At 43.4% G+C, this 26,273-nt stretch overlaps 1 protein-coding gene across 6 annotated transcripts in view; it reads left to right on the forward strand.

Annotated features, from left to right (window-relative positions):
* LOC121695500 (collagen alpha-1(XIV) chain-like) overlaps positions 1–25,866 on the forward strand; it is a 59,881-nt gene extending 34,015 nt beyond the window's left edge. For 3 of the 6 annotated variants that reach the window (XM_042076392.1, XM_042076396.1, XM_042076397.1), the window contains 25 exons: positions 792–938; positions 2,886–2,960; positions 4,504–4,643; positions 4,968–5,091; positions 6,188–6,331; positions 6,766–6,930; positions 7,030–7,068; positions 7,325–7,463; positions 8,205–8,347; positions 8,856–8,965; positions 11,093–11,251; positions 12,824–12,901; positions 14,728–14,814; positions 15,033–15,086; positions 16,476–16,571; positions 17,560–17,613; positions 19,025–19,078; positions 19,258–19,311; positions 19,443–19,514; positions 20,495–20,530; positions 21,005–21,071; positions 21,328–21,516; positions 21,974–22,051; positions 22,710–22,865; positions 24,969–25,866. In XM_042076392.1, coding sequence (XP_041932326.1) covers positions 792–938; positions 2,886–2,960; positions 4,504–4,643; positions 4,968–5,091; positions 6,188–6,331; positions 6,766–6,930; positions 7,030–7,068; positions 7,325–7,463; positions 8,205–8,347; positions 8,856–8,965; positions 11,093–11,251; positions 12,824–12,901; positions 14,728–14,814; positions 15,033–15,086; positions 16,476–16,571; positions 17,560–17,613; positions 19,025–19,078; positions 19,258–19,311; positions 19,443–19,514; positions 20,495–20,530; positions 21,005–21,071; positions 21,328–21,516; positions 21,974–22,051; positions 22,710–22,865; positions 24,969–25,309 — 2,801 coding nt within the window. In that variant the 3' untranslated portion in view covers positions 25,310–25,866. Of the gene's footprint in view, positions 1–791; positions 939–2,885; positions 2,961–4,503; positions 4,644–4,967; positions 5,092–6,187; positions 6,332–6,765; positions 6,931–7,029; positions 7,069–7,324; positions 7,464–8,204; positions 8,348–8,855; positions 8,966–11,092; positions 11,252–12,823; positions 12,902–14,727; positions 14,815–15,032; positions 15,087–16,475; positions 16,572–17,559; positions 17,614–19,024; positions 19,079–19,257; positions 19,312–19,442; positions 19,515–20,494; positions 20,531–21,004; positions 21,072–21,327; positions 21,517–21,973; positions 22,052–22,709; positions 22,866–24,076 lie in introns of all 6 variants that reach the window. The other 3 variants (XM_042076393.1, XM_042076395.1, XM_042076394.1) reach the window with 3 other exon arrangements.
* The last annotated feature ends 407 nt before the right edge of the window (positions 25,867–26,273 follow it).

A 26,273-nucleotide genomic window follows, 5' to 3' on the forward strand; every position in this document is an offset into this window, starting at 1 on the left:
AAATGCTAATGTGATTGTTACTCTACAGCCCTCAATTTTCGAGCTTTTTGTAACACCAAAACCTGTGCAGCCCTGGGACCTTTCAAATATTAAAGCCATCGTCTAATATTAGACAAAAATGAGGATTTATGAGGTGGCAGAGGGCACTGTGATGAATGTGTAATTACTGTGAAAATAAAGGCAACCCTCCTTGGAAAGAGATGAGTATAAAGATGCTTTTTTTTTTTCAAGTAAGAAATGAGAAAGACGCAAAGATACCAAATAAACATTAAGACTCTCACTAATTATATTCCTCTCAGATCAGTTGCCACATATTTGGAAAGAAAAATCCCCCACTTTTTTCATATTCAGACACAGCAACAGAATGACAACACTGAGCTAAGATTCAGGCAGACGTGACGTGTGACAGATGGATATGGATGACACATTAAAAATGGTACTGGGAAATAATTTCAGAGCCATATCCTTCTATGTGATGGTTAAATACATTCAATTGGAAATGGAAATAGAGATATGTTACATTATATTTATTTAGTATTATATGCAACCTGTTTGTCTGCAGACTTCAAACTTGGTCAAGGAACTGTGAGAATGCCACATAAAAAATGATGTGATGACAACAAGATATGATCAAATGTTGGTGTGAAAGACAGATAGGTAGGTTGGTATAGGAGAAAGAGAAAAGGAAGGATGAATGAATACACAGGCATGAGAGAACAGGTAAGAGAGACTCTGTAGTGAGCAAGTATCATTTTCAAGTACAACATCAAGTTTCTCTTGTGTCCTCTCAGATGGAGAGAGACAGGAGGCGTCACTGGGAGGGGGCGCAACCAGACACTGCTTCAGCAACCTGACGCCCAACACAGACTACAAGATCAGCATCTACGCCCAGCTGCAGGAGACCGAGGGACCCGCTGTCACCACCATCCAGAAAACATGTGAGCCCGCGATGATCCCACACAGTCATATGATACTATATTCTCTGTATTACAGAATAACTTCAGAGCCAAACCTCAAAGCCATAGTGAGTTTGGTGAAAAAGGCAGTGAAATCAAACCTGACAGTTATGGAGAGACTGAACAATGTTTTCCAGACAATGCAGATTCAGGGTTTAAAGAATAAGGGTTTTGTTTTGACTGTCTGACTGACTGATGGTAAGAGTCTTCAGAGTTCTCAAACAGAAGCAATTCTTCATGTGTTGTAAAGTAATGTGAATGTAATAGTTGACAAAGCTCTTAGCTGAAAAGGATTTAATGCGTCTATGCATTGCCATCAGACACAGACACTGTCTGATTTTTTGTCACAGACACTGACAGACACTGTCTGTCTGAAACTTTTTGTGTCTCAGCTACTGACATACTCTTGTGTAAAAGTAGATTTGCCGTTTTCCCTTTCCTTGGATGGCAGTGTCTCTCCAAATGTAATTATATTATGGTCGCAGGCAGCTGCTTTATGACACCCTCTCTCACAGCCTACACTGTTGCAGCACAGTGCAGCACCAGTGCACAGTGAAGCAAACGTTCGGTTAATTTGGGGGTTTCTGTTGGGAGCAGAGCCATAGCTTGGGCAAATGGACGCCCTGCTGCATTGTTACAACCCTCTCTCCCTCCACCCCACTGCTGCACAATTGCTCCTCATATCACCACAATTTCATGCTTTGTGCCCATTTTTAATTCCCATGTACAAATATTTGTATTATGCCCTCTGCATATAGACTGCAGACGCAGCCGGAATTTATGACAAGTACTTCAAAGCCAGGATCACTGTAGTAACTCTGTGTACAACCTCTTTCATATTGCCATCTCACATCAATGCTTGACTACTATTTGTTACCATATTCGTCTTTCAATCACTACAGATAATCTGCCTAGAGCTCTCTTTCAAACATATTTGTGGTACAACTAAAGCAACTCAAGCAGTGTCAGTCATGTTTCAGGTGTGTGTAAAGTGCATACTCACTGACACACACACACACACACACACACACACACACACACACACACACACACACACACACACACACACACACACACACACACACACACACACACACACACACACACACACACACACACACACACACACACACAGATAGTGTAACGTGATACTGTACCATAGTCTTCTAGGGGTTAACAAACTTACTGACAACTCTCCCTCATCTTCCTGACTCATTGCAAAGGTCTTCTTCCACTGGGTCTTAGCATTAATCTAGGCTGAGGAACCAATCATTACCGAGCTTGTGGTATTTGTTTGCATTGAACTAAAGCCTCTTTAAATTGCCACGCGCTCCCCGGCGGGCTGGTCTTACAGGCCGCCATCACGAGTAATTCACAGTTTCAGGTACCTAATTTACTGCTGCATTGAGTTCTCTGGGCTTTTCTGGAGAGGAGGGGAGAAATAAAAACAACAATTCATTTGGACTGCTGTTCCTGCTGCTGCAGCAGTAATCAAACTAGCAAATTATACAGAGTACGTAATCACATATTGGTTGTGAAGTTAAGTGCCAGTGCTTTACTGTAGATTTACTTACGCGCATCATCTAGCCGTAGCATTTCATTGTGCCTTGTGTTTTACTATAGGGAATAGTGGAAGGGATTACGTTTCATCTCTCTCACTCTCTCTCTCTCTCTCTCTCTCTCTTATTCTCTGTCTCTCTCTCTCCCTCTCTCTCTCTCTCATGTGTTAGTTTGTAAGGCCATAAACTGTTTGAATGAATTGAAGCCTTTGCAACAACTTCATTCACCTTAAATTGGCCTGCCATAATGATGGCTCTACCTCTTTATCTTTTTTTCTCCTTTTCACACCCAATTTAGTGTGTGTGTGTGTGTGTGTGTGTGTGTGTGTGTGTGTGTGTTTGTGTGTGTGTGTGTGTGTGTGTTTTTCAGTCCCCCTGCCTACCGCAGCTCCAACGAGACCCCCCACCACCCCACCTCCTCCCACTGTGCCCCTAGCCAAAGAAGGTATGAGAGCACAACTCACAAAGACCACACACCTCACAGACTTCAAATCATGCACTTCACTGAACACACACACACACACACACACACACACACACTTCTCACACACACACACACACACAGACACACACACACACACACACACACACTTCTCACACACACACACACACACACACACACACACACACACACACACACACACACACACACACACACGTAGACCCTGCCTCTCTCACAGACAGACCACCCACATCACCAAAATGACAAACTGCACCTAATGCACCTTACCTACAAGCACACACATGCTGATCCCTTGCAGTATACTCCTAAGTGAACTGAAACACATACGTACATAGACCTTATAGAAGACAAGGCACGGAAGGCAAGCCATCCTTTACACACCTTTAATTCACTACTCTCTTTCTCACACTTGCACACAAAGTGCTCACCTACAATTACTCAAGATACTGTACACCAGTTCACACAGTTTCCATGGCACCTCACAGTTCATGAAACTCACATAAACAAAAGCTGACGCAAAAGGCCAAAACATCATCTCATATTATTATATCCAAATGTTCTGTGCTTTTCACAGAGTAAATGCTGGTCCTTTAGCTCACTACCTGTAATGACTTCCTCTTGTCCAATCAGGTAAAGAGATCAGAGGCAGAAACTGAACAGTGCATAGCTCAACCTGTTGCCATGACAATCTTTCCTTTCCCTGTTTTTGATTCTGAGTCAATCTGTGACATTGGAGACCCTTAATGGCAGCATCTCAGGATTACCACAAATCCAATACACTTTAATCAATATGTCATTAGCATTCTCACTAATCCTGCAGGTTAATTGATATGTTTGGCAACACTGTTTTTGATCCCTTCAGTCTTGTAGCAAGATAGCTGTAGTTCTTTTATTGTCTCTCAGTAATCACCCTGGTGAAATGTTATCATCTTAGTTGTTGATAAATTATTTATTATGTTAATTGCATTAAGGATTGTGCTACATTTAGAACAATACATCCACAAGCCATGTCAATAAACGTGGTCCACAGCAACTTCAGAAAGTTTTTTATAGAAGTCCATGAAAGCTAATAGATAAGTCCTAAATGCAATTTTCCCTCCCTATAATTTTCTATCTGTGGAATGTTGACTCTGGGAGGAGAGTGTGTGGCGGCAACATGTTTTTCCACTAGCATGGCTGTTTACCTAAGTATATAAAAAGAACTGCCACAATAACACATCCCAAACATCAGGAAATGCTCCTGTGCTCAACCTCCGGCTGGAAGGCTCTTGATATGAGATAGAGGCCGCTGAGGTAATTGCCAATCATCTGTCTACCTGTCCCTATGGAGCGAGTTTTTTGCACTGACAACTGCTGTTCTAACCTATTTATCCCTTCCATCATTCCATTTCTCTCTCTCTTTCCTTTTACTGGTATCCACATTCTTTGATCTGTCTATCTATTTGTTCATCTGTCTGTCTGTTCATCCGTCTGTCCCTTTCTCTCCCTCCCCCTCACTCTCTGTCCTCCTCCTCCTCTCTCACAGTTTGTAAAGCAGCCAAGGCTGATCTCGTCTTCTTGGTGGACGGCTCCTGGAGTATTGGCGATGACAACTTCCACAAGATCATCCGCTTCCTGCACAGCACGACTGGGGCGCTCGACCAGATCGGCCCAGATGGCACACAGGTGAGGAAGAGGAGCAGGGGAACCTGACAGAACCCCTCTCAAAGAGCAGAGGATTAAGGAACCTGACAGAACCCCTCTCAAAGAGCAGAGGATTAAGGAACCTGACAGAACCCCTCTCAAAGAGCAGAGGATTAAGACTGGTGTTGCTGCACACTGACTTGACAGCTCAGTGTTGATTTGTCAGACACTAATTGCTACATGAGTCTCAATTTATTTTTCTCCCTCTCTCTCTTGTGGACACATAACAGTAATTTTCTCCCTCCATGTCACTTTACTCCCTCCCTCTCCTCCACCCTCGCCGCATACCTCTATCTCTCCTAACAGGTGGCAATTGCTCAGTTCAGCGACGATGCCAGGACGGAGTTTAAACTCAACTCGTACAACAACAAGGAGCGGCTGCTGGAGGCGATTCAGCGCATCGCTTACAAGGGAGGCAACACCAAAACAGGCACGTGTGCAGAGAGCCTGGCACAGCCCACTGCCATCCCTTACAGAGAGAACAAGGGCTAGGTGCCCAGCCACACCAATTAGAGTAGGATGATAGGTTTTGAACTCCCTCAGAATATAATGATAGGCTTTGAGAAATTCAACCCTGGCATTGGAAAGCATTCTACTACACTGGAGCAAATTTAGCACCGACTGTCTGCAAATTCCTTAAAACCAGGGCAGAATGTTCATCAGCCTGACCTAGTGTATGTCCTCTGTGTTGGCGTGACCTCCCCAGTTAACTGCCCAAGTCTTTGATTGCTCTATATATACGGAACTGCAGAGGGGACCCGTAATACCCTGTTTTTCCCCCCTCCTTCGTGTGGCTGGATATCTTAATTATTGCGGCAGTGCAGATGATGCCATGATAATGATCTTACCGGGGGAGATTCTCGCTCGCTCCCAATCGGTGAGGGTATTATAATAAGCGCATGTGAAGATTATGCACTGTTTGACTTGTTGTGCACTCATCCAGGCTGCAGAGGTTCTCTTCGAGGTTCAGGGCAGATATGATATGTGAGCACATCAGCCCATTTCAGCAGTTAATTGAGTCCACTGAGCCCATTTTTTAGAGTATACTCTAGTAGTTTTAGTTGTTGGATAACAAACACGCTGCCCAGACATTAACTGTTATGACTGATGCAATTCCCATTTAAAAAAAAGATAATGATAATAATAGCTATTGGAATCAAGGCAAGTAATCAAGCCGTAGTTTGAAGTCAGTGAGGCATTGTGATTAATGCCTTCATTGTTTCTGAGTGCATCCTTGCATCCTCGTTGGAGAGGCTTACAAACTAATGAATGCTCATTTTCCTCTTTTCCTATTTGAGTCGTGTCTCAGAGCCAGATAGTCAAATCCCCCAAAGTCTCTTTGGGATGATTTGAATAACACTGGATGTGCCATGAAAACTAAGTAGTTTTTATCTCCATCTATTTACTCTCCACTTTTGGCCTTTTAAAATTCATATTCCGCTGCACTTTTTGCTGGAGGAGACGCTAGGAATTGTAATTTGTTGTTTTTGGGACTAATGATACCCCAATACACTCTCTGTTTAAAGGGAAAGCCATAAAGCACGTAAAGGACACCATCTTCACCACAGAAGGGGGTATCAGGAGGGCCGTCCCCAAAGTGCTTGTGGTCCTCACCGACGGACGCTCCCAGGACGACGTCCACAAGGTCTCCAAGGAGATTCAAATTGAAGGTGAGGAACACATTGTCTGATGTCTCTGGACACAATGTGTCTTTTGAAGATGCTTTGTTTTTGTTGTGTCCCTGTTATTATGATTTACAAGAGCCTATAAGCTATTGTCTCATTAAACCTCTCTTTTAAGGCAGAATTCCTTTCTCTTTTTATTGGAGCTAGTGAGCTTTTCAAAAGACGGGCTATGAGCACCGAGGATCGGCAAGGGAACACCCTTGCCTCCTCAGACACACTCGTGACATTACAAGTACCCTGTTGACCTATTTAACTGCCTGAAGTGCGCTGAAGAGGAAACAAGCTAACCTTTTGATACCACCCAAGAGCATGACAGTTGTACCCGAGTGTGCCGTCTAAACAGGCTAAGAAGGGGTGTAGTCTTCTCTGTTACTTCACTTTTCCCTTAAGCTCAATGACTTCTGACACTTGTCCTCCAGGTTACATCGTTTTTGCCATCGGGTTTGCGGATGCCGACTATGGGGAGTTGGTGAGCATCGCCAGCAAGCCCAGTGAGAGGCACGTCTTCTTCGTGGATGACTTGGATGCTTTCCGGAAGATTGAGGAAAAGCTAGTCACATTTGTATGCGAATCTGCATCTGCAAGTACGTGATGTAGCACAAAGACTTTGTAAAAAACAAAGAAAAATTCATATTTGTGTCTTTAAACAAGCAAAGAAAGAGTGACATTGTTCTTTCTTTCAGCTTGCCCATCTGTGCCAATGAGAGGCAGCACTATGCCAGGTATAATCATTAATCATTCATACATCGAACTCCCATCAACTTTTCATACTGTCACTGCAGCATCTTATATTTCTCATGTTCTTGGATTTCTTTTAGTATTTTAATTGATATAATTTTGTGGACATGCTGTGCAACATTTGTCAGTAGAACTTATTGTAACCCCTTTCTCTCTCTGTCTCTCTCTGTCTCTCTTTCACACACACACACACACACACACACACACACACACACACACACACACACACACACACAACAGGCTTTAGGATGATGGAAGTGTTTGGACTGACAGAGCAACAATACAGCAACCTTGACGGGGTGTCCATGGAGGCCGGCACATTCAACGTATTCCCCTGCTACAAGCTTCACAAGGATGCCTTCATTGTGCAGCCCACCAGGTACACACTGCAGCCACAGTTACTGAAGTGGCCTCAGCCTACTTGTGCACTATACAGTATGAAGGGAACATCAAGTCAAAGCACCACTGCAGGAAAATTCAAGTGAAAAATATTTAAGAAATGTATTAACACTATCCATGCTGTGGTCATTTGGTGGTAGAATACTACTACCATTTGGAGGTCATTTGCTGTGTCGATTAAGCAGTTAGATCTAGTTTCATCTTTTATTTTGACTGAGCCCAAGACTGGTAACAGCTCACACTCTCGACACTGTCTGCTCTCTTCCAATAGCTCTTCGATTCATCATCACATCACATCACACCTCCTCCATTTCTTTTCCCTTTCTTTTGTGAGAAAAGGCTGACCTTTCTCCAAGCCAGGGCCGACTCGCTGTATAGAGAGCGCAAATGGACGCTTGAAAAGCCTGACTCATGACGAAATTGACTGGAGAGGCAGCGCAATTACCTTGTTGTACTCACACAGTGTTGTATACTTTACATTACATTACATTACATTTAGCAGACACTTTTTGACCACAGTGACTTACATATGTTAGCTATATTACAAGGGATTACATTGTCCCCGGAGCAACTTGGGGTTAAGTGCCTTGCTCAAGGGCACAACGGTGGAACCAACAACTTGCACGCTAACCCAGCTCCTTAACCACTACACTACTACCGCCCGTATATACTGACAGCTGACATGCATTGTAGTAAATGCTGTTTGTGACCTCCTTCTCAGGTATATCCACCCAGAGGGCTTGCCTTCCGACTACACCATCACCATGCTGTTCCGCCTGCTCCCCGAAACCCCTGAGGAACCGTTCGCTTTATGGGAGATCCTCAACCAAAACAATGAGCCCCTTGTTGGTGTCATTCTAGACCGTGAGTGCTTGCAGCAATGATCATTGTAAAATAATAGACAGATACAGTTAGTCTTTCTTTCTTCTTCTTTTGCTCTCTCTCTAGCTCTTTCTCTCTTAGTGTCTCTCCCTCTGTTTGTGTGTGTGTGTGTGTGTGTGTGTGTGTGTGTGTGTGTGTGTGTGTGTGTGTGTGTGTGTGTGTGTGTGTGTGTGTGAGTGTGTGTACGTTTGTGTGTGTGTGTTTGTGTGTGTGTGTGTGTGTGTGTGTTGGTGTGTGTGTGTGTGCATTTGAACATACACCTGCAGGTGTGTAATCTGTTGTGGGCTCAGGCTACCACAATGATGACTTAGCAGCTCAGCGGCATGTAATTCAGGGATTAGCATTTATCTACATGTAAAGCACAACGGTGAGCACCAGGGGCTGGAATGAAGTGATAAACAGCACAGGCCCCTAACAATGCATTAGTATGTAAATCTGCACACAGTAATGGTGTGATGAATGAGCCCCGTCCCCCTGTCTCCATCACCAGATGGCGGGAAGACTCTCACTTTCTTCAACAACGACTACAGAGGAGAGTTCCAGACCGTCACCTTTGAGGGGCCCCAGATCAAGAAGCTATTCTTCGGCAATTTCCACAAGGTACGGCTTTTGCTCGGGAGTGTCTTGCTGTATTCACACAGTCCTTTGTCAGTGTCACAAATGGTGCATAAAATGTGTTCACTGCCAGCACCAGTGTAGTGAGATTTCATTTCACCATTATTTCTCAAATCTCCTGTGCAATGTATGCCACTGAATGCAGAGCAAGCTGTCCAATGGTTAAGCCTAGGAGATCAATCAGAAGTCTCTTTGTTCCTTTCCTAACATGCATAATAAAATAAAATAATTTGCAGCCAACTATTTTTAAACCAGTATATCACAACACTGATGTTTTTCGAATTTTAATGAATGCAATTTTAAGTGATCTAAATCTCTTTGGACATTTCCCAACAATAAAGGAAATGGAAAGCTTAGTTTATATCTCTGTAGTGTAGTTTTCTAAATGTGCTTGATTGATATCAAGAATTATAAACCCATTTGGCGTAGAGAGGGAATAGCTTTTGGACAGATTTCTCTTCGCATGGACTCTTCAGTGATTTCAGGAGATGAAGATCTGTGCATAACTCCTCTTCTCCCAGTTGATCTCCCAAATCATAGTAGACATGCATTCATCCAGAACACTAATGAAGAATGGATGGACAAGCAATAAGTCATCCTTAAATACCGATCCCCCAATCCCCTCTCATTTACATGCTGGCAACTGCCTATCGATGAGAGAGAGCAAGAGAGAGAGAGAGAGAGAGAGAGAGAGAGAGAGAGAGAGAGAGAGAGACAGACAGAGAGAAGTACCTGCTCAAATAAGCAAGGACCTTCCATGGTTGCCACCTATGATCAAGGCAGAATGTGTTCATTGTTAAAATGTAAAGCGTGCACAGGGTACATGAAGCCAGTGACTGAATCTAGATTTCTTTTAAAAGTACAAATGCTTGCAGGGTGGAAAACCGATATTGAATGTCCCAGCAGTAGACTCTACATGGACACAACCCAAGTAGTTGATGCTGAAAATTATTATACTGTACCTTACTATAGCACATTCTAACTTGCCATTTGCCAACACTATTTTAAGCCCTCTTGCCAAAGCGATTCAAGACATATGCCATCCCAAGGTTAATATTTACTAGAAAGCTATTACGTTGTAATGTTGTAAGGATCGGTGCCATTCCTTGTGTGGATAAAATTGGTTTTAGATTGGTTTGTGCGGGGCTCGCATTTGACACTAATCGGGATGATTGGATGGCCGATTTGGCATGCAGTCGTCCTTGTTATGAATATGTCCCAGTGATGGGCTTCCCTCTTCATCTACATTGGAAAAAAACCACATTATACAGAAATGACGTGTGGGTGGAAATTAGCAAGCGGAATATTGCTGACCCTGGAATATGTAATGTGACAACATGCATCTCTGAGCAATGATAGTGCATCCTCGAAATGGGTGGAAGCTGGCAACACTGCACGACCAAGCAAAAGCTTGTGTTCCCAGCTGTCTAGTTGCGGTTCGTCCACCGTTGCCGTTAGCCAGCTCGGCGCTGATTAAAGTGGAGGACATATCGCTGTGTTCCCCCTGTCCAATTGGCAATCTGTTTTGCAGGCCCCCTTTGGGAGCGAATCAGGCTCATCAGGCTGTGATTGCTGTTATCTCTCTCGCTGGGCTCTGCCAGGGCCACATGACTACCTCCACACTCCGCTTCCGTCAAACACTACATGTCCGACCTCGCCCCCCATCCCCCACCCATAACTTCACACCACACCCCACCCCACACTTCACACCACTCAGTCCCCACCCCCACACCAAACCCATGAGCAAACATGGAATAAAATGGCAGGTTTTGAAGTGTGTGTGTGTGTGTGTGTGTGTGTGTGTGTGTGTGTGTGTGTGTGTGTGTGTGTGTGTGTGTGTGTGTGTGTGTGAGTGGGGGGGCATTCTCTTCCATTTGGCTCGCTGCAGGTATTGAGCCACCACCTGCTTCCTGTCAGGGTAACAGGCTGAGCACGGTGTGACTCACCTCGGGAACCTGCCCCGCTCGTCCGCAGGAGTTGCGTGGAATTCACACGCTAAATTATGTATGACTGAGATAACGGAGCATTACAGGATGAAGGGATTTGCCTGGATTTCCTCAGGCCCTTTTTTCTCTCCTGAGGACTCACGACATAATATGCACTGTCTCCCAGCTCCACCTAGTTGTCAGCAAGACCACCGTCAGGGCCATGATTGACTGTAAGCTGGTGGGGGAGAGGCCGGTCAACGCGGCGGGGAACATCACCACCGACGGAGTGGAGGTGCTGGGAAGGATGGTGCGCTCCAGGGGTCAAAAGGACAATTCAGCACCAGTAAGTCAGAGAAGTCTTTCTTTCTCTCTCTTCCTCTCTCTCTCTCTCTCTCTCTCTTTCTGTATCTACTGTAGTCCCACTCTCTTTTCATTTTTTTGACCTTTGGTTTTCTTTGTAATTCTCTCTCTCTCACTCTCTCCCTCTCTGTATCTACTGTAGTCCCACTCTCTCTCTTTTACCATTCTTTTGACCTTTGGTTTCTTTTGTAATTCACACTCTCTGTCTCTTTCTTTCTCTCTCAATAACAAAAGCACACATAAACGCTGTACTACGCAGTGTGTGTTTGTCCTTGTGTGTGAATGTCAGCGTGCGTGCACGTCACATGATGAAATATGTATGTGGTATAAGGCTGAAGTGGGCATGCATCTGAATCCTGATGGGAAACCCCAGGTATTCCACTGTGAACCGTTGTTGGTAAAAATATGGCATACCAAAGTGAGAGACAAGAGAGTTTAATTTGCCTGTATACAGGAGAGAGGCATACACAAAGCACAATGCACTCCAGAATACTGTAAGCGTCTCTGACTTGACACAGAATTATACAGGGTTTTTAAGTACACAACAGCAAAGGATAGATAATCATACAGTAACAGTGGCAGATATCAGACAGGGTCATGAAGTACGAGCATACTTTTAGTGTCAAAGTGACCTACTAATGAGAAATTACCACATATTGAAAGATTGGACCTAATGCTCAATTCCACTTTCTCTCACTGTGACCTTAGAAAAACCTTGTATGCTTTGTACTTTATTTGTCCTTTTTTCTCCCTTTGTATCACAAAGGGAAGGAGAAGTGGTTATACAGTTTTTATTATTTTTCCTGGATCACACAAAATCGATAATACAGTAAATACTGTATATAGTTAAACAAGGAAAAAAAGACTGGTTCTGTATATGGGCGAGGAGCATTTTGAATTTTATTTGGCATGTCTTCAATCCTGTATTGATATTGTTTCTCTAAACCGACATCACTGTGAGCCTCATGCAAATACTTTTTGTTTTCTTATACTTTTGCCAGTGAGTTGAGTTTGATTAGTTATCTGAGTATATACGGTATAATACATTTTGGTTGAAAAGGAGTGCATGTTGAAAAATCACATTTGCCTAATGGCATCATTACAGTTTTTTTTTTACAATTGCTAAAGCACAGTTTCTGAAATTAGGACCCTCTTTTTCAAAACTCCACACACAAACTCAGAAACACTTTTACACAAAATAGAAAACATCACTTACTGAAAATGTTATTATTGCACATCAACTTTCCACACAAGAAACAAATAGATCTCTCTCCACATGCCAACTGTTAAACTGCCAAAAACTGTAATAGAAATGACATCAATGAGTTGAAAACTCACTGCCTAAAATGGAAATTAATATTAATATGAATTAATTATACCTAGCTTGCAAACTCATGAAATGCTCATTAAGAGACACCTAAAAACGTTCATAGGAGTGCTTCTTTTCATGATGCCATTTGTATTCTTTTGGTTGCCATGAAAACAGTGGTCTGTCAATAACCGACTGTGGTTGCAACACACAAGTGAAGGCTTGGCTTGTCATGTCTGTTCACAGTTCCAGCTCCAGTCCTTCGAAATCGTCTGCAGTACATCCTGGGCCAGCCGGGACAGGTGCTGTGATCTCCCATCCCTGGTTAGTGCCTGTCATGCCTGTCTGATTGAGCCAGGTCATGAAAGACTGTTTGCAAATATATACCTGTCTGGAGTCTGCTGGCAATAGCTGATTGTTTATTTAAGATAGCAAATACAGCAAGTCTAATATGTACTACATTTGCAGTCTGCTGCATTTTGTGTCAGCTAACACAGCTCTGAAAGATACGTCATCACCTACATAGCCTCTATGATCTAGTACAGGGGTGTCAAACATCAGGCCTGGGGCCAGATCAGGCCTGCCAGCAGGTTTCATACACCCCCCCAGATGTTTTGGGTAGGAAGGGGAAATTAGAAAAAAAGATATTCAATGTGTTATAAGCAATATCTCTATGATATAATAAACTGATAAAACCTAGCAATACAAACCATCCTCAGGAAGGAAGAAGCTGAAAAACTAACATGGAAGTAGGACATTTCAAGAGAGAAAGAGCAGTATATGACAGCAGTACCTTATTGTGTACTTGTTTGCTCATAAGTGATATCATCTAACAACACTCTGATACCCATGCAGAAAAATGATAATGACCATGACAATGACGGCCCCCACGAGGTCTCATTCCAACAAATCCGGCCCACTACCTAATATGAGTTTGACACCCCAGATCTAGTATAACCCCAGGGCCCTTATTCTAACGTATTACATATTGCAGTGTGATTGATGTTTAAATTCCTTTTTGCCTTTGTAATGGAACTACAGCATTAGGTGGCTAGATGGATCTTCATGGTGTTGACTAGGGTTGCAAAATTCCGGGAATTTTCAAAGTTGGAAACTTTCCATGGGAATTAACGGGAATATATGGGAATTAACGGGAATAAATAGGAATAAACTGGGAATTTTTAATATGGCAAGTTAGTCTATAACAGGGAACTTAAATGTAGTGGACAAAACCCCATCTTGCAGCATAATACTAGTTAAAACAACCTGATTTAATGCAATTTCAGTCACATTTCTACCCTGCACATACGTCAATCCCATGCACACAGCAATCAGCATAGGCTACTAGACGTAAAGGAAACCTATGGTGCGTTCATGTGCATGGGGAAAATAAATTCCCAGTGAAAATGTCATCTCATGTGGGAATAACTGGTGTGAAACTGGGAGAAGTTTGCGAACAGAGTTGCCCAGTTATGGGCTTGTCGTCACTTTTGTCCTCATCCAAATTGGTGAACGTCATTTTGCACTGTAATTAAACTGTAATGGGATGATTAATCGGAGTAGTCTGATTAAGCTTGACAATTTACATGTATATATAACTTACATAATCTATAAGGTTTGGTTGGGGTGGTATGTTGTGTCATTTTTTTTTTACTTGTTTTACCATTTTCTGGGATTCTAATTGAACAAACTGATAGTCAAGATAGTTAATGTTCCAACCAATTGGATTTTGTTGTTGAGTGGCGTGGTGTATCTTGGGCAGTTCAGTGGTTTCAGTGTTGCTAGCTTAGCACACTAGTAAACCATAGGCAGAGAATGGGATTCCCGCTAGCATGGTAGCTAGCTTTGTATGCTAAGCTAAGCGAAAATATGAACAAACAAATCATATTGGTTATTATGAAACAAAGGAAAAAAATGAAAAAAATTACCAAAAATTCCCAGTTAATTCCTGTAAATTCCCATTATTTCCCATAATGTCCTTTAATTCCATTAAAGTTTCCAATTTGGAATATTTCCAAAATTCCCCAGCTTAACTTCCCATGGAAAGTTTCCAGTAAGTTTCCGGAAATTTACCAGAAATTTTCCGCCCCTTTGCAACCCTAGTGTTGACTGTATGTTTTCTATGTCGCTCTGTGCTTGCTGTGTTCCAGAGGAAGGAGGAAGATTGCCCAGCTCTCCCACGTGCGTGCACCTGCACACAGGACAGCAAAGGCCCACCTGGACCCCCTGGACCTCCTGTAAGATCCCTCCCCCACAAAATAAACTAATCAACAATATGTAATGAACCTAACACCAGAGTGGCACTCTCACAAAGCATCTCATCTGCACATACTTCATTGTCTACTGCTGGTCTGGTTCATAAACTGATGTAAAAATAAACTGTCACATTTCATACATTTCATGTTTGTTTTGTGCGGAGGTGTAATATGAGGTTCTGTGTGTCACTGACTGACAGGGTGGCCCTGGAATTAGAGGAGCAAGAGGAGACAGAGGAGAGCCGGGCCCTGTGGTACAGTACACCCATAATGCACCTCTCTCATTCACCACTCAGAATGTGCCACATTGGGCTGGTTTATTTTCTGACACTGATGTCTAGGCAGAGAGAGGTTTGTTGTGGGGAAAACAAGGGAATAAGATCATTAGGGTCTGTAATGCTGTTTTGGGTTAAAGGCGTGCCCAACAATTTATGTGGCCTTTTGACATCATGAAAAGCTGGTTTATACGCTTGATATCAGTCATAAAAAGCCAGCACGCCGTGGTGTTTAATGTGATCAGCCCAGGTGTTAGAGGAGGGGAAAAAAACACTCTTTCGTTTTCCTCCCATCTCAGAGACTCTCTCAGAAACATCTTCCAATCACTCCTTTATTCATTCCTCCCAGCGTCCTCCCTATTACCATTTGCTCTCGCATTCCATTTTACCTTGGAGGTGACGCCGGCGATAAGAATCAGATCGTTTGAATGGCGCGCTATCAGCACATGTAGATTCCCCCCTGGTAATGGCACTGTCATGCTGGGCACACACGCTGCTCCTCCATCTGCCTGGGATTTGGTATTCATTGGAGATGCGGAGGAGGATGGAGGGCAGACTTAATGGCCCTTTCTTTTCGTCCCTGGCGCTCGGCTAGCCATGCCTCTGATTCGCACGCGGCTCAAACGTGTTGTTAGCTCTAAACCCACCCAGGCAATTTACAACGGGGGCTTGTAAAGCATACAAACTAGCGTGTGGCCTGTGTGTGTGTGTGTGTGTGTGTGTGTGTGTTGTGTGTGTGTGTTGTGTGGTGCGTTCATTGTGTGTTGTGTTGTGTGGTGCGCTGCGCTGCATTTTCTGTATTTGGATTGCCCTCTAGGAATACTTGCAATTGTGGATGTGCATTTGATTCTAATTTCAGAAGTCCTTTAACATTAAATACCTTTATGACTATTGCCCTTGTGCAATCTATATAAATTAAGTATTTTACCCAAGGCTATGCTTCAAGGGTAAAAGCTTTTCGGTTTGAAATAATAGCATGGAATAATACAGGAGAAGTATTTAACGTTATTGATGTATTGCTTAAGTACATTGTAACAAGGACAGTGAGATTCCTGTGGAAACACTGTGTTGTTAAGCTGTAATTATCCTTAGTCATAGTGATGGTGGTAACTATAATGACATAGAGGCATTATCTTTTATCATCATTATCATCTTCATTGTCATGTTCAGCCCTGCTGCTCTTACTGTCATTACTCATCAACACTGGCACACAAGGGTTGATGGGGTTATTAATTCAGTAGTAGTCACAATCTACTCTCAATATTAACCCAATGTGATCAACAACTGACCTCTCTCTCTCTCACTGTCTCTCTCTCTCACACACACACACACACATTCTCTCTCTCTTGCTCTTTCTTCTTGGTTTAGGGTCTATCTGGGCCAGTGGGAGATGCAGGAATTCCAGGGCTTCAGGGACCCCCTGGCCCACAGGGACCAAGTGGGAGAACCATCATGGGACCCCCAGTGAGTCCCACGGCATTTAACTTTCAGATATTGAATCATATCTATACAACTAAATCTGGAGGCTAGATCTGTAGCACTTAACAGCTTGTCTGTTTATCTTTTCAGTACAGTCTGGTGAATGTTTTTTTGTAGAGCCCCTTTGACCCAATCTTTCAATAGTTCTCAAACATGTAAATACTATACCAGCCCTTAGGAACTCTATTTTCCAACAAAGAGTTCCTTTGGTATGAAAGGCCTGACATAGAGTGTTGTTTAACACCCAGTGACAATGTATTGCACAGACTTATGCAGGGCTTAAAGTGCTCAGGCATGGTGCCTGAATTAAGGCGTGAGCTGGTATGCTTAAGATTGAAAAAAAATCAATGAGACTACATTTATGACGTCCTCATAAATGTCTGATAACTTCAGGCACAGACATTTTTATTGCTTTAAGCCCTACTTATTTTATCCTCCAGATATTCGGCTGCAGTAACTTTCTCTTGGGCATTTATTATTGTAATTGAATTGTTTGTGGGACACACAGTCACTTCTACAAATGCATACACACACATACATACACACACACACACACAAACACATCAATATTACAATCAATATTCAGTGTTCCAGGTTATGAATTTCTTCATTCTCCAAAAAATGCGGTTCTCACATCTGTGCTTTAGCCCTAGAGCGCTGCAGTGAAATGATCGCTGGATTGGTGAGAGGCCTCATTACCCCCATAATAGACTGTTAATGTTGCATTGAGCATTACTGAGACAGTAGCATCCGCATAGATATTGACAGATTGATCATTTGGATATTTGGATTCACACCTCCAAGAAGTATGAGGAATATGTGAGAGCCTTGCGGTACTTTATATTGTTGCCTTTATGGTTAAGTGGTTTCATATGGGGCTGTTGTGTGTGTGTGTGTGTGTGTGTGTGTGTGTGTGTGTGTGTGTGTGTGTGTGTGTGTGTGTGTGTGTGTGTGTGTGTGTGTCCTTATTTAGGGTGGCCCTGGTGAACGTGGTCAGAAAGGGGATGCAGGCCCACCTGGATCTCAGGTACACTACACATCCTATCCACCATCCATCACATGCATCAAAGCAAAACTACTACAATGCTTTGGGTTTACCGTTAGCAATATGCACAATATGTCACGAGATGTTTTTTACCCAAGTAACTGTGTGTGTGTGTGTGTGTGTGTGTGTGTGTGTGTGTGTGTGTGTGTGTGTGTGTGTGTGTGTAGGTGAGGTACAAATAAGTGAACATTGGTATGGTAATATGGTATTTTTCTGCCAACCCAGAAGTGTATTTATTGTAAGCCACTCATGTGCCTTCAAAACGCAAGTAGGGTAGAGGTTGGGAGTTTTTGCTAAGGTACAACACGACTTTTGTGACAAATTAAAAATATATAATAGAGATTTCAACAGTTCTGTGGAATACCAGCTAAACCTACAAGTTAACAGTGTCACAGTCTGCCAGTTCCCTGCCTTTGTAGCTCTGCAAACATTAGCACAATGTCACATCTAGACCTCTTCCAAGCAGTGGTGTCAGGTAAGGTCTTTGAGCCCCAATAGACTCACAGCAGCGTTCATATTCAACCATGCGGAAGAGATTTTACAATAAAGATGGCCCACGCAGGCACTCAGACACCTTCATGCGCTGTGCAACAAACAGTCCCAGCCAGCCAGTTCACAAAGGCTGTGTCTCATACCGCATACTTCAGTCAGTACACTGCTAGTGTGCACTGAATGCTTGTGTCCATAGTGCCCACTCTTCAATGGTTAGTATTGTCCCAATGTCTGCACTATAGATAGATAGATAGATAGATACTTTATTGATCCCCAGGGGTAATTCAAGAGAATTCACAGGCCTCGTTGTTTGTGCATTCAACGCACAAGCCATACAAAATAAATAATGTTTGCTTTTTAGTTTAAAGCCTAAAGGTGTTTTTTAACCCCAAAAAAGAAAAGAAAGAAAAAACAACCTTGTGATTTAATTGGATTTCATGTGAGTCACATATTTCAAGTGAATTGAAATGTGTGTTAGGTGTTTAGCAGTAAAGGACACACCGCCAACCATTAGTAAGCAATGTGCTACTTTTACACTCTCTTGGTTTCTGCCAAGAAGCCATGTAGACATTCTCTACAAATCTGCAGCAGGGCAATTCCACAGAAAATTGACTTTTTGTCACATCCATAACGCCAGTGAAATGCCTTGGCATTTGTATGATGTGAATGATAACATTGATTTTTTGCGCATTTTTTCTCATGTACATTCTTCAGCCAAAAATAGCAAATGCTCAAATTTCATGTAATCATTCACATCATACCATACCATCACATTTTACTGGCATTATGGATGTTACAAAAAACATAATTTTGCATGGAATTGCCCAGCACCAATACAGTCTATTACTACCTCAGATGTGAATGTGGAGAACCCTCTGTGTTTCACTGTGTCTCATTTTAGGGCAACCCAGGTACAACTGGCCCACGTGGAAATGCAGGACCACCTGGACCAAGGGTAACCATCCTCTAAAACATCCTTATTCATAGTTTTTTTTCAGTCTCATGAGCATTGTATTGGGATACATTAGTGTGTACAATGCATTAAATGTCTGTCAGGTGAATTCTGATTGGTCATTGGGCCTGAAATATGGACCATATATCTCTGGAACATTCTCTGGTTTTCTTTCCCCCAAGGGCCAGACTGGGAAAGATGGATCTCAAGGACGACAGGGTCCCCCAGGAAATATTGTAAGTACTTGTGTGTTTACAGTGTCACTTGATGTGACTGTATAACCCCTGCAGTATTTTCACAAAGGAAAGTCTTTGTCATTTGAGTGCATCCATCAATACCAGTCTCACCAAGACTTCCTCACCAACAGGGTGGGCCAGGAGCCCCAGGGGCGCCAGGACAGAATGGACCACCTGGCGCGGTCGGACAACAAGGCCCGCCTGTAAGTCTGTTTGTTTGCTTTTGAACTTAAGGTCACAGCTGTCACAGCTTAGCCACATGACAAAGGATGGAGCCGGCCTAAGGCTCCAAGTGCAGTATTGCTGAGGTGAATGGCTAATGCCTTTTTGGCCATGGTTCATGAGTTATGTTTAGTTGGTCTTCGCTGATGTACTCTGGTCTGTCACTTGTTCTAGTGACCTAGTGGTGGGCATGTAGACTTAAGACAACCCTGTCCTCTGTACCTCTTCCCAAAGAATGTGCCCTTGGTTGTTCCCACACAGAGAATAGGATTAAGTGCTACAGTAATGGCTGCTTTTGAACAGTATATCTGTCTCGTCTTGTCAGTGCAATGTGAGAGACACATGCCGGAAGCAAAGGTTTGAGGGGCACGGTTTAAGTGTGAAGGATTAAGAAATACGATCTTTGAAAGCATCTTGTTTCCAAGACTTGTGAATTGAATTGAAATTTCAAATCCAAATGTACTGAATGACCGATTGTACTTTGTAACATATTTTCTAAACGGGCCACTAATTTCAGTCATATCAGAAGTTTTTTCAAACATTACTTCCTTGGCTTGTTGTTTCAGTTCCAGTCATCATATTGTCCTGTCCTGAATTCCAACAACCCTCTGCAAGTGCATTCTCATCTTAGCCATTCTGTAATAGCCACATATATGAGGAATTAGCATTGTAGCCATCAGATTGCATGGGACAAAGTCACCCTGGCAGGCAGCACACTCCAGCTGTTGCCCTGACAGCTCCGTCCTTTTGTTTGCCAAGAAGTGGTTTTCGCCACAGGAATGTCTCGCACACCTAAGAAAGCAAAGCCCCGCCTGTCTGTCACACCTCGGGGAGCTGTCTGCATCTATTTCTAAACAATCTGTCCATATGACTCATTAAACACTAAAAGAAAGCAATACAAAAATATGTCCTGCATCTTTTTTTCGGCATGCCATGAATTCCTCCCTCTCTTTCATTGCAGGGTCCCTCTGGAGGTAAAGGAGAGAAGGGTGAACGAGTAAGTGACTGCGCCCCTCAAACTACACAGATCAAATAGTCATCATGACATCCTCTCACCCATAATTACAGGCTATCAGCTTCAGGTGGTCTCTGACATTTCGCCAGGATGTGGTTACCACCATATCTTTTGTACGAATGTAAGAGGATATGGTATGTTGTGGTAACACAGTATATGAGTATTATGTGCCTGGAGAGCTCAGATCTGTGATGATTTTCTTCTTACATAAACTTTGATGGAAGTGAGAGATATGGAAGATACGATAAACACAAACATGAGTGACGTACAGGATAAAATAATGAATTCCCCTGGAGGAAGGTGGGGGGAAAATAATGTTTTTTTTTAGTGTCTGACTGGTGGATTTGCAGCACACAGAAGGTGGTGTACATGCCAGTTTACAGTACAAGGATGATGTATGTCTAAGGTGTTACTAACAGCTATCATCATGAGATTACTGCTGTTGATCCTCCTCAGGGTGATGTCCAGTCCACGTCTAATGTTCAGGCTATTGCACGACAAGTTTGTGAACAGCTTATACAGAGTGAGTCTTTTTGGCACACATTTCAAACACTGGTAGTTGTCAGTTTATTTTCTTGCTCGTCATAAATTATTTGCCGAAAATGCATCGTATAGCTTGTGTGTGTGTGTGTGTGGGGGGGGGTTGGGGGGGGTGTGTGATGAGAATGAGAGAGTCTATACAGTACATTACAGTACATGTGTTTGTAAAACAGAGAGGTCTTTTTCTTCTAGAACAGTGTCATGTAATCCTCTCTCTGTCTCTGTGAATGCACTCACAGGTCATATGGCGCGCTTCAGCTCTGTCCTAAACCATGTCCCGAGTGCACCCGTGTCTGTCCGCACAGTCCCTGGACCCCCGGGTGAGCCAGGCAGGGCAGGACCGCGTGGCCCGCAGGGAGAGCAGGGACCCCCAGGACGGCCTGGGTTCCCGGGCAGCAACGGAGAGAATGGCCAACCAGGAGCCAGAGGTACAGTATATATAGTCAGTCTCCTTCAGGTGTTGTGACCTTTATGAGTGACAGGAGCTGAGTTGTTTCAGTTTCAGTTTCAAGTAAGCTGGAGAGGAAAGCTTCAGGATTTTGCCATGTATAACATGTCACAGAGTTCTTCTAAAACATAGTTGTCTGAAACCTTTTGAATTTTGAGGATTTTGGAGGGTTCTTGTGTACACAATACACAATAAAAACTTAGTTACACATTCCATGATCTCTAACGTTCACAGGTCTTGAAATGTTTATTTATCGGCACATTCAGTGATTTGAAATATAACAAGCTGCTTTCGCAACAGTTTAGTGTAAATTATGTTGATATTGAAAGTCAGAGAAAGGGTCTATGCTCTCAAAGAAATCCACTCAATCCTAAATGTTTGTAGAAAGCTGAGTTGAATTTTGAGGATTGTGTGTTGTGCCCTGTGTGCCTACCCAGGTCTAGCGGGTGAGAAGGGGGAGAAGGGAAGCCAAGGCGTTGGTGTACAAGGTCCCAGAGGGCCTTCAGGTCCACCAGGTAAGACAGGCTCCGTCCCTGAGAAATCCCATGTGTCACGAAAGCCCTGCAGTGGACAGTGCTGGGATTTTCTCCCATCTCCTCTACTTTAGGAAACAGCAATCTGTAGAATACTGAGAGTGAGAAATAGGAAGTGATTCCATCTGTGTTTCATCTGTAGGCTGTAGCTTGTCCCCTCCAGTGGAATATCAAAACGGAAATTTGGTGGTTTCTCATTTTTGTGTGACTCCTAAGGCTTTCCCTGAAAGATGCTCTCAGTGCCTTTTGCCTGTTGTCAACTGAAAGCCTTGAATGATAGTTGTCTGGCCCTGCTGAATGACAAAGATAGATGACATTTAAAGCAACCAGAGCTCTTGATTGCTGTAGGAGTTGGAGCAACTGACATGAAATATCACTCATTCACTCAGGTTGTTTAGCAGCATATTGATGTATGTAACGTCTGATGACAGATACCTTGAGTGTAATTGATGTATAGAGGCACGGACAATAAAGAGACGGATGGGTGATTTCCTGCACTGGTTGATGAAGTAATGGATGATTGGACGGCCGGACGGCTATTGAATGACCAATCTCATGAACAATGGAGTGAAAGATTGTAGCTGTGTTATGCTATGTTACCATGCCAACTGTACCAACTGTAGCATTCTGTTTTTTTCAGGACCGCCTGGAGAAGGCAGGACTGGTAGCACAGGCCCATCTGGTCGTCCGGGCAACCCTGGCACCCCTGGCCGACCTGGCATCCCGGGCCCTGTTGGACCAGCTGGTCCCCCAGGCTACTGTGACCAGAACTCTTGTATGGGCTACAACATAGGAGGTAACACCCCACGCCTGCTCATCCTCCCCACATAAAACACGCAACACCTCAGGCATGCAGTTAGCCGTAGCGCCATATTGACATTATGTGAAGCAAGTTTCAAGACTGTACTGTAGATTGAATAGACTCTAAAGTCTATTCAGATTTAAGGCCGCTTTCAGTTTACTCTATAATTTAGAGACACAATGATGAGGTTTTGAAACTGAATGCAGTAAACTGCATTCCAGCAATGATGGTGCCTGTGGGCAGTTGTGCCACATATAGACGTCACTATCTGATGATAGTGTGCAGACTTTACAGGCTGTGGTCATTGTTCCAACTTCCTGCAAAATGTGTGCTGCACAGAGGTCAATCCCAAACATTTTACCTTACTGCTGTGATTGCAACACACAGAAGATCTCTGTGTAAAAGTTAGGCCTGTGTCTGCAAACAGCAGTTAAGGGTCAAAGTTTGGATTGAACCCAGCTGATATCACCCTGCTCCCTAAGACTTTTCTCAGAGTACGCTTGTCACATTTCAAGGTGCAGCAAGGGACAATTTATCTGTGTCTGTTATGCAACTCCTTGAGATAACCCCCAAGCTGAGACAAAGAATTTTGTCTGGATATGGTCTGCATTTCTAGCAGAATTCATGTAGTACACTGCATACTGTATCTTTAAATGACCAGATACATATTTAAAGATATAATGGTATATGTGCTTGTGTTGCATTCTATGACTGAAAGTAGTCAACTGACCTTTAGAGGATTTTAGTCATTCCATGATATTTGATTAAACATGTTTTCCATATGCATGTGTGTATAAATATTTTATGGTAACAATGTCAACAATGCTTAAACTTGCTGTGACAAAGCATGTGACTTAATGTTAAGTGCATGTTGGCTTGTTGTGTTGAATGCACCTGAATGTAGTCCAGTGTGTGGGATATAGTCTTGTAGTGCTGTCCATCTCTCCATTCACCAATCAGAATGCAAAGATAGACAGCATCAGGTCATAACCCCACACAGGCGTGTCACTGCTCCATACTGAATCTCTTTATCATTGATCAGTGTGTTCTTATCAGCATGAAGACATCATCTTGTCTTCCTCATTGACATCTGCTGCTGTGCCTTTGTGTGTGTGTGTGTGTGCATGTTTGTTTATGTTTCTCTGTGTTTTTGTTTGTTTTCTGCTGTCTCTTTCTCTATTTTCTATGTGTTTTTCCCCCTAAAGGCCAACAACCACAATATGCGAATGCCTACTGAGTAGCAGCCTCCTCAGACACACGCAGATCACAGGCTGTCATTTGTGATCTGTGGGGATGTGTCCAGTAGCCCACTAGCAGTACAGTACCAATTCTCAAAAGCATGTAAAACACACACACACACACACACATATGCACTGAGTGGATACATACAATCCACACACAAAAACTACATGCGGTCACATAGATGTACGCACACAGACTACTGATCCCCTGATGTTTTTCTTCTCCGACCGTCATTGTGTATCATATGGCCCCCCCAAAAAGCCACACTCTTATTTAATTCATTTGGTTTTCAGACTGAGGCGCACATTTCAAGAGAGTAAATGAGAAAAAGAAAAGATAGTAAGCTATGCCAGATATGTGACTGTGAGGGTGGAATTAATTTGATATTGAATGCGGTGGAGGAGAATGCAACCCTTTGTTGCATGCTGTACAGTAGTGTCGCCTATGCATTCCCTGTGAAATGATTGCCACCCTCGCATGTTACAACTGACTAGGCTGAGTAATGTGCTTTGAAGCCAGACTGTCCTCACTTACTCTTTTGAAATGCAGTGCATTTGACCTCTAGGCCACTGTGTTTTTGATTATTCTGCCATAGTCATTTGTTATATTTCTGAACCACATTGCCTTGAGATCGAGTACAATTACAGATTGCCTTTGATATTGAGACTCCTTTTGTAGTTTTTCCATGTAAACTTCCACGCCCATGTGTTGTGTTCTTCTTACCATGTGTCAACGTGAACTTTGTCAGTAACTCTCTGCTTATCTGTATCTCTGCTCCTTCCTTTTGTCTCGTCTCTCTAACCCTCCGAACAAAAAACTTACACTTGCGCTTGCTGGGGTCGGTGGTGGTAAAAGAGGAAGAGTCTGAAGGTGACCCATCTCCCCGGGGTATTTCTGTAGCCCAAGTGCCCAGTGCCTACCAGCCGTACGACCCCAGAGAACACGATGAACCGGAGGGTGGCTATAACTACGGTGTGGCCTACGGCTCAGAGTACTACCAGCCCAACTACCCTGCCCCCCGGCCCGTCTCCCCCGACGACCCGCTGCTGGAGGCGGACGGAGCCACCGAGCTCCGGTCCCCTGGCGTCCACCGCTCCTCGCGCAGCCTGGCCGAGATGTCGGAGAGCGCCGCCGTGGCAGCTCGGGACCGTCCGCTCGGCCAGAAGGGAGACGTGCGAACTGCTGACTTCCACTGAGCCTGTGGCTTGTCCGAGGCCTCCCCCGCCAGGACTCACTCAGTGGCACTCACGTGTGCTATCAGCGGGAAACATCATCTTCAAGTGCCTGATGCAAAGCCCCCGGAGAGGATCTCTTGGCTGACTGGAGAAGGGTGTTGGAGAGGGAGTGAGGAGAGGAGGGGAGGGGGGGCTAGGAATGGGGATGGGAGTAGGGTAGGGAATTCTTGGGGAGAGGGGGGTATTGGAAAGAGTTTTATGACTCTCTTGTCTCTTTTGCTGTCAACATGCATGGAGCCCCCATTGTGTGAATCAGCCTGTGATGTTCGTTCTGTCCAGTAATCTTTGGGCCTCCTCATATCCCGATGTCTGTGAGAAACCTTTGTACAGTTTGTGATCTAACGCTGGCAACATCTCCCTGCCTCAGTCAGTCTCTTTGCCAAGCCTCAGTCACCTCATATGTTAAGTGCCTGTTTATACTCTTAGCAAATATGATCGATATTTTGTTTGATTCTGTAGATATTGGATGAGTGACAAGGTTTTCTTTTTCAGTGAGATACACACAACATGGCACAACTCACAGAGGTCACTGTAACAGATTGGAGGGTTTGGAGAATGTGACGGCACTTCATTTAGCTCCTGTTAGATTTTTTTTTTTTAAATGAGTAATTTACATGAAAATGACCACTTTTTGTTTGTATTTGCTTTTAACTTATCCAACTCATCTGCCAATTTTATTTGGAGGCCTTGAAGTAAAGGTGATCATATGTGCTTGTCACTCGGTCACACTGGTTATTTATTTTGGAGAAAAGTCAGAGCCCATATTACAGTGAATTGCATGTTTTATTGTTTTTTTTGTTTTGTTCTTGTGCTATAGTATCTTTTGTTTTCAGGTCAATTTAGGATTTTAGCAATTTAACAAATCCAAACGTTTCTACTCTGAGCCTGAATTCAATGAAGGCAATTTTGTTGACAGTAGCCTCTG

This window comes from Alosa sapidissima, chromosome 21 (genome assembly GCF_018492685.1).
Source record: "Alosa sapidissima isolate fAloSap1 chromosome 21, fAloSap1.pri, whole genome shotgun sequence".
NCBI classification, from domain to species: domain Eukaryota; kingdom Metazoa; phylum Chordata; class Actinopteri; order Clupeiformes; family Clupeidae; genus Alosa; species Alosa sapidissima.